General features: G+C 35.3%; 1 protein-coding gene across 1 annotated transcript; it reads left to right on the top strand.

Moving 5' to 3' along the window:
* The first annotated feature begins 4,236 nt into the window (after positions 1–4,236).
* On the top strand, positions 4,237–7,114 carry LOC128990540 (cytochrome P450 307a1-like). The gene is made up of 3 exons (XM_054412948.1): positions 4,237–4,627; positions 5,512–6,294; positions 6,783–7,114. The coding sequence occupies exons 1-3, from the start codon at positions 4,237–4,239 to the stop codon at positions 7,112–7,114; spliced, it is 1,506 nt and encodes a 501-aa protein (XP_054268923.1).
* Positions 7,115–8,354: the final 1,240 nt, after the last annotated feature.

Below are 8,354 nucleotides of genomic sequence, written 5' to 3'. Positions count from 1 at the left end.
GGAAATAAGCTATTACCGTATGTCTCGTGGTAAGCCCTAGATCCACTTAACTTTTCAGGACCGATTTACTTTTTCGTTTTGAGGTCCCCAGAGGCCAAAAACACCCTCCGTTCAAATTCATATATATATATGTCCGTTAGCGTGATAATTCGAGCAAAAATGATCCGATTTTGATGAAATATGGTACAAAAGTTTAAAGTTTAAACCTACGTTTATTCCAATGAGTTTGCGAACCAGCATGATCAGACTATGGGAATAAGGGTTTATGAGGGGTTTTATGGGGTAAAAATTAGTTTTTCCTATTTTTGACTCTAAAAACATAAAATTTCACAATTTCTTTCCAGACAATTTTTAGACCAGTCAGTAGATGCTTAAATAGGGTGGTCAAATTGCAAACCGTGGTGTAGTAAATTTTATTTTTGCAGCTTGTATATATGAGTATCAGGAAGTGAATACCAAAAATGGTAGCACAAAAAATGTCAGGGCAACCGTTTGGCAGGCTAAAAACCTTAAAATACTTTTTAGTGAATTTAATATGGAACAGTGATCTACAGTAAGACTCCCTCTTATCCGGACACCTTTTAACCGGACATCGGTTTAACCAAACTACACTCAGCGGAAATGACATCTCTTTAACCGGACAACTTTTATCAGCACATTGGTTTAACCAGACTAGATCGGCAGGAAGTGGGCAGTACTGAAACGACTGTTCTTGTGGGAAAGATTTGAGACCAGTGATCATGTGTCTAAATACTATGCTCTCCTAAATTTAAGGTGACACAGTACTCCCTATCCCGCCCATGTTAAAATGGCAGATTTTAGGTACACATAAGTTTTACAAATATTAACCTATCAACTTGAAATTTTTTTTACTAAGATTAGTACATTATTGCCAACAATAATATCAAGTAAAAAAAGTTTTTGAGCAAAATTAAATTGTTAGTATGATTTAAAAAATGTTATAAAATATTTTTTAATTTTTTAACATAAAATATTTTTTATTTCAAAGGTTTTTTGTTGTCATGGAAACTGATTCGTATTATTGTTCCTTATCATATGAGGAACACACACACCAATTTTTATTGAAATTGGATTATAATTGAGGAAGAAAAGTGTACCTGACTAAAAACCACTTGACTTTCGGCAAACTACAAAAGTACCGTCTGTCACAGGTAGTAGTAGGACCCTTGGGCATGCTAAAGTAAGAGTGTATAAAAGTCGCTGTACAACTTAAAATAATTTTTTCTTCCATAATATTTGGTATGTACGTGTTCAGGAAAGTGTATTCTACAAAACTAAATAATAAAAAATGTTTACAAAAATGTTAATATTTGAAGGAGTACCCTCTGTGTCATGATTAGTAGTAGGACCTTGGGCATGCAAAATTAGGCTGCAAGAGTTGATAAAAGTAGTAGAAAATTTTAAAAATAATTTTTTTCTTCCTCAATATTTTATTATCTACGTGTTCAGAAAAGTCTGTTCTACAAAACTAAATAATAAAAAAATGTCATATTTGAGTACTGTGTTACCTTAAGTCGAATATCACAGTGTAGGCCTAAACAGTCCGTTTTAACAAGTTTTTGGGGACGTCGGGTTAACCGGAAAACCCGCTATCCGGACTTGCTTCGGTCTCTAGAAGCAAGCCCGGGACCTCAGAGTAATAAAACAAAAACCGTTTTTGTTTTATTACTCTGAGCCGGGACCAACAAAGAAGTTCCCAACGTGCTATAATATGTAGACATACACACACACATATATATAATGCAACTGCTAGAGGTCAAATTTATATACAGTGTGGTAGAAAAGGACGTTTTAATATATTTTTACCAATATACAGGGTGAGTTTTAATTGTCCCCCCCCCCAACTTTTTTCTACATTTTTTCAAATATCAATTCCAGACCACTTCCAAACATTGTTGGGTAGTAAAGTACTTCATTTTGACAAGGTGGTCATTTCCGGCCGCCATCTTGAATTCGCCATATTGGATCCAAAATATATGTTTTTCAAATGTAAAGGTGGGGTTGTGACCCATTATTTCGAATTAGATTTTTACCTTGATTACGATGCCACAAACAGTCTAAAAAAATCTTGATCCATTCTAAAGTTATGAAGGCTTTTTATAACTTTATTTTTAGCCCATTTTAACATTGTGCATTTACAAACTAAGACCATAATCTCAAAATAGTGCTAGATAAAGTTAAGTATACACCATCGACCATTCGGCAAACTATGGAAACATAGGAAAGTCATAGAACACCACCAAGGAGAAGAAATATAAATAATGTTTTTTTTTAAATTTATAATCGTTATTATGGACAAACTATAATGCGGCTATGTGTAAGGCTATTTGTAGAAAACACTATTTACAAGAAGTGTTTATTATATCGATCTGTTAAGTACATCTTGAGTATTTCCATAATCTTTGAGTTGAATCTTTTTAAGTCATCAGAAATTATGACTGTTATTAGTTTTAAAATAACGCCTGTAATACTTAGGAATTGCTCGAATTCTAGCAACAGGAACACTAGTTTTGTTTATTTCATAAGCTATCAACATTTCAATAAAAACACACCTCAATACCTGCCCTGTAGGAGCAAACCTAGGTACTCATTAAAATTAATGTAATTAAATAGGAAATAAATCTGACAACTTTCAGGGTATATTTTAGTAGAAATCCAGCCAGGTAAATGGACTTTATTTGTGTACTGGACGCAACGACTCGACTTGCGTGGTGTCCTTATTATATTGTTATAAGTTATCAGTCTGCAAGTTTGCTGCGGCGGGGGTATTTTTCGAGTGAGCCTGCTATCCCGACACGAATGTTTAAAACTTAAAATGTGATGGTTTTATCCTTAAGGTCCTTTGTACCCTACATATAATGTAATTAATCACGATTTAGTAAGACAGTGATACACCACTTAAGTAAAATACTGTTGTGTGCCCTTTTCTTTTGTGTAAGGGTACAGTACTTGTTTTAAGTTCACTATGAATGCAGGGTGAGTGAGTGAAGAATGAAATGAGATGCAAACAATTGTTACTTACCTAAACCAGCTGTTTCTTTAATTTAGAACTAGCCAGATAACAGATAATTTAGTATAGACATTTTAATTATAAACATTCAACCACCATTGCTCCCAGTGGCGGTGATAAGAACCAGCGGGCCTCCCCAACAAGTTTATTTACCGGATCCCCCTTTCCCAGTACAGTAATCTTTAAACACAATATCCCGGGTATTTCCACATAAGCTGGCACTTGGTAGATGGTTCTAATGGTACACTCCGACTGTGTAGTAATGCAGCTCTTAGGTATAAAAATAATTACCTCATCCTAGCAAGATAGCTCAGAAATCTTGAGTTATTAATTCACTGATAAATAACATTTAATGCAAAAAATTATAAAGCGTACTGTAGTATTACAGTGAGATAAAAAAGGATAACTCTAAGCCCACTAACTTGCCTTGTACAAAAGATCTTATAACTGCAGTCCAAACCAATCCAAAAACGGGTTGTAAAGCTGAAAATATAGTTTCAAAAGTTTTGAGAATCTAGAGAAAAGTAAAGTATAGGGCATTTTAAAGCACATTGTAGACACTAGGGTTGAAAAGCTCGTAGTACTGTTGGTATGATTTAAACAAAATATATCTACAAGTTGATGATTTTAAAAAGTGTGAAGTTTTATAAATAATGTTGAAAAGTAGTTATTAAACAATAAATTATAAGGCGTTTGGCAGTTATTTATACTCATCAAACTCAACTGTACCACAAAAAATGTAAGATCTTTCATATTTTCAACTTACAGTACTTGACATTAAAAAACAGAATGACAACAAAGAGGGTTTAAAAGTGTTAAAACATTGAGTCAAACATATAGTTAACCTGAATAAATTGCATTTAAAGATCATATACTGTTGGGACCTAGGTTTATAATAAGAACTGTATGCACATATGACATTTGAAACAATGACACTAAACTATTTAAACAGAAAAAAAAACAAAAACCATGATATCATTTAAACACTCAAGACAACACACCTGGAAATAACAGAGATAGGGAATTCACAAAACAAAACACTTTAGTCAACAGGCTAAACAGGCCGAATCTCCTTAGCACATTCAAACCGTTCTGAAAGGGAAAAGGGGGGTAGATTTGTTATTCCGATGGCGCGCTATTATGCGGACAGAGTATAAAAGCAACGTCAAGCTTGAGACCGGTACAGTCGTACAGCTCACCGCGACATGGAGCCTATCTTTGTACTCAGCTCAACAACATACGTGCTTGTCGCGGTGCTTGCGGCCGTAGTAGTGACGGTCATCGTAGACTACTACCGAAGTCGCTCTGTCACGGATGTCAAATCGGATGGGCTCAAGGATCTACCTGGTCCTAGAGCTTGGCCGATTGTAGGCTCCCTACACCTAATGGGAGGCTACGAGGTGCCGTACCAAGCGTTCGGATCACTCGCTCGTCTATACGGAAAAGTGTTCCGACTCCATCTCGGCTCCCAGCCTGCTGTGGTGGTCAACGGACTGGACAATATCAGAGAAGTGCTAATGGCAAAAGGAACACACTTCGATGGACGACCAAACTTCCGCAGATATCATCAGCTGTTCTGTGGTGACAAGGAGAACTGTGAGTACTATTTAAAACTATTTGTTTTACAGTCTAAAATAATTTACACTTTGATCACTAAATATTTTGTCTTCTATAATTTTATACGTTTTACCATATTAGATTTGTCCAGTTATTGATTTTGAAAATGATGGAATTTATGATAAAAAATAAACTTGTAATTCCTGAATCCTCTTTAAAAAAAGAAATAAATAGAAACTGAGTAAAAATAATCTGTTCAAAGAACTTACTTCTTGTACGTAATCAAGAATAAATTCGTTGAGTTCAAGTTCTAACAATAACAAACAACTCAAAACTTATCATTCACAAATTGGATGACTAATCCTATTAATGTTTTAAAACTATTTAAAATTAAAATATTATTTTGAATAGCTTAAATTTATTAGGTTTCTGATTTTGATTTTAACAGCTTTCAACATTTATTAGTTTATAGTAATTAAATAACAAATCTAACAAGGAGCAATTTAGAATAGTTGAAATTTTTATTTAAGTAACAATTTAAAGTTGTAGATGGTAGTAATATTGATGGCAATAGTGATTTCTCCGTAAAACTTATTCAAAATGTTTTTATAAAAACTAAACCAATGATTTTTAAAAGAGTTTCATCTTTATAACTACAGATTTTACTGAAAAGCTTTTAACTAAGCAAACTTTTAATTTTAATCTTTAAAAAAAATTTCTAAATAAAAAACCTTTCTATTTTAAATTTACTTAGTATAGCATATTTTACTACGTAAAAATTAACAATTTTTTGTACTTCTATCCACTATGTTCTAGCAAAAACAATTCTTTCAAAAGTATTTCCAACCGTACAAATGTTTTGCTGTTGGTTAATATAATAAGAACTTAAAATGTTTCAATCCTAATAGTACTTTTGTTTCCAGCTCTAGCATTCTGTGACTGGTCTGACCTGCAGAGGACTCGTCGGGAAATGCTTCGTGCTCATGTGTTCCCACGAGCCTTCACCTCCCGTTTCCACCACCTCGACTCCATCATCTCCCGAGAACTCAACGAGTTGAAAGCCCGCCTCTCCTCAGACCCGACCGAGATCAAGCCGCTCCTGATGCCAGCGTGTGCTAACATCTTCACCTCGTACTTCTGCAGCAAGCGGTTCGATTTTGACAACCAAGACTTCATGAGGATGGTGAGGAACTTTGACGACGTCTTTTACGAGGTGAACCAAGGCTATGCAGCAGATTTCATCCCATGGCTGATGCCTCTTCACTCCCGCCACCTCGCACAAATGGCCCAATGGAGTCATCAGATCAGAGAGTTTGTAGTTTCATCCGTCATTGAAAACCGAGCGGAAACTTGGAGTGAAGGACAAGAACAGGTGGACTATGTTGACAGCCTCATCGACCACATTAAGGGTGAGCAGCAGCCAGAGATGTCTTGGAACACGGCCCTCTTTGCTTTAGAAGACATCATCGGAGGTCACTCTGCTGTGGGGAACTTCATCACTAAGATCCTAGGGTTCATCGCCACCCGGCCGGAGGTCCAGAGACGTATCCAGGAGGAGGTGGACAGTGTGACGATGAGAGCTAGGGATGTAACATTGGCCGACCGACCCATCATGCCTTACACTGAGGCAGTGATCATGGAGGTCATAAGACTCATTGCATCTCCCATCGTGCCTCACGTCGCCACACAGGACAGTTCTGTAGCTGGTGAGTTTCTACTTATTATTCTGTATGCATTTAACAACAACTTTAAAATTTAAATTTTTTTACATCCATGTGGTACTCTTTTATTCACGTTTTTGGTGTGATTTGGAAACTTTTTGTCTCAACAAACCCTAACAATATACAGTTTATTGTTCTTATGTTAAATGTCAATTTCTTTCGCTAAAACCAAAATTAAATGTACTTTTGCCCATCACAAATACATCTTACAATATTGGTACAGCGTGTGACATTGTGATATCAATTCCAAGTTATTACAAACTAAAACTAAAAGTATTGGAAAATCCATACAACGTTTATCTATTATACTGAAAATTTAGATAATCTTTAATTTAATTTTTCTCTCAGAAGTAACTGTTGAAGTTCTTATATTACACTAAAATATTGTAGTTCACCACTTGTTAAAGTGATGATGATTTAACTTTTGTCGTTTTACTTCTCTACCTTTATCTAACCGACATATTTTTTTGTAGGATTCAGAATAAAAAAAGACACTCTGATCTTCCTCAACAACTACGAGCTCAGCATGAGTCCAGACTTGTGGTCCGAGCCTGAGGCTTTCCAACCGGAGAGGTTCATATCCTCCGATGGTCGACTGGTCAAACCGGAACACTTCCTTCCGTTCGGAGGCGGGCGGCGATCCTGCATGGGATACAAGATGGTACAACTGGTGTCTTTCTCAACTCTGGCCTCACTATTGCAGTCCTTCAACATCTTACCTGTGAAAGGTGACAACTACAAAGTGCCCATTGGAAACCTGGCTCTTCCTTTCCACACTTTTAACTTCAAGTTCGAAAAGCGATAAACTCAACAAATTCCTCCAAAAATGTAATTACAGTAGTATGATACCTTCGGTCTTTCATTGTGGGCAAAGTGATTATTGAGAGTTTAAAAGATTAGGTGTTGAGATTAACTATATGGCTTTAATTTCAGAGTTTCAAACTGAGCATGTACAAATTAAGATAAGTAGTTAAGATTCTTCTTTAAGATAAGGTCTTTAAGATGAAATGTTTTTGATGATTTATAAAAGGTTACAATTATTTATTTAATATTGTCAGTTGAATATATACTAAAAGTTATAAATATAATTTTTCCTATGTTAAAAATTAAGTGGTAAGCGCTTGAAATGGTAGTTAGTTATTTATATTTGTATGAGTAAGTTTATTTATTTCTCTGTATTATATCCTATCATGATAAGGAATACAAAACAAGTTTAGATGACATTTTTTGGATGCTAGAATCTATATACTTATATAAAAGGCAAAGCCCTCACTGACACACTCACTCACTCACTCATCACTAATTCTCCCACTTCCCATTTACCTAGGAGGCTGAAATTTGGTACATTGATTCTTTAGGCATTAAATAAAAAAACTAAGTTATTTTTATTCTGATCGGACTCTCGGGCTCCGCCCCAGTGGCTCTGGAGTTTTCCATGTTAACCTTATGATTTTTCATATTTAAAAGGAATTAATGAATCTTAACAGCTGTTTCAATTAAACAAGTTGGACCTTATTTTTTTTTTTTATTTATGACAAGAGCTAATTTGCAACTAAAAGGTGAGTGAGCGTAGCGAACGAACTTCAACCTGGAGGCGAGTTGGCGTAGCGAACGAGCTAATCTGAAGGCAAGTGAGCGCAGCGAACGAGCTCCAACCTAAAGGTGAGTGAGCGTAGCGAACGAACTTCAACCAGGACGTGATTGTGCCATGCGAACGAGATCATCTTGAAAATTGAGAAGTTAAACGGGGCGAAGCCCGCGGGTACAGCTAGTATAAAATAACATGTAAAGACTAGAACTGATAAATTAGGAGAGGTTAAGTATTTGCGTATAATTTAATATTGTATTCTAATTTTAGGATTTCCATATAACTTATACCAAGTAATAGGTGTTAGGAGGTACACAGATAAATACTATGTACAGAGCGGTATTTGTTCCTACATTGTAACACTAGGCAGTAGATGAAAGTTAATTTATTTTCACATATAAACATTGTAATGTTTGTGATAATGATGAAAAAAATATCAGGTATGTGTTTTTTGATA

The sequence above is a fragment of the Macrosteles quadrilineatus genome, unplaced genomic scaffold, assembly GCF_028750875.1.
Source record: "Macrosteles quadrilineatus isolate MER2022 unplaced genomic scaffold, UCM_ALF_1.0 Scaffold_3__2_contigs__length_128488019, whole genome shotgun sequence".
Taxonomy (NCBI): domain Eukaryota; kingdom Metazoa; phylum Arthropoda; class Insecta; order Hemiptera; family Cicadellidae; genus Macrosteles; species Macrosteles quadrilineatus.
The sequence above is the reverse complement of the archived record's forward strand: the minus strand, read 5'-3'. Positions and strand labels throughout refer to the sequence as shown.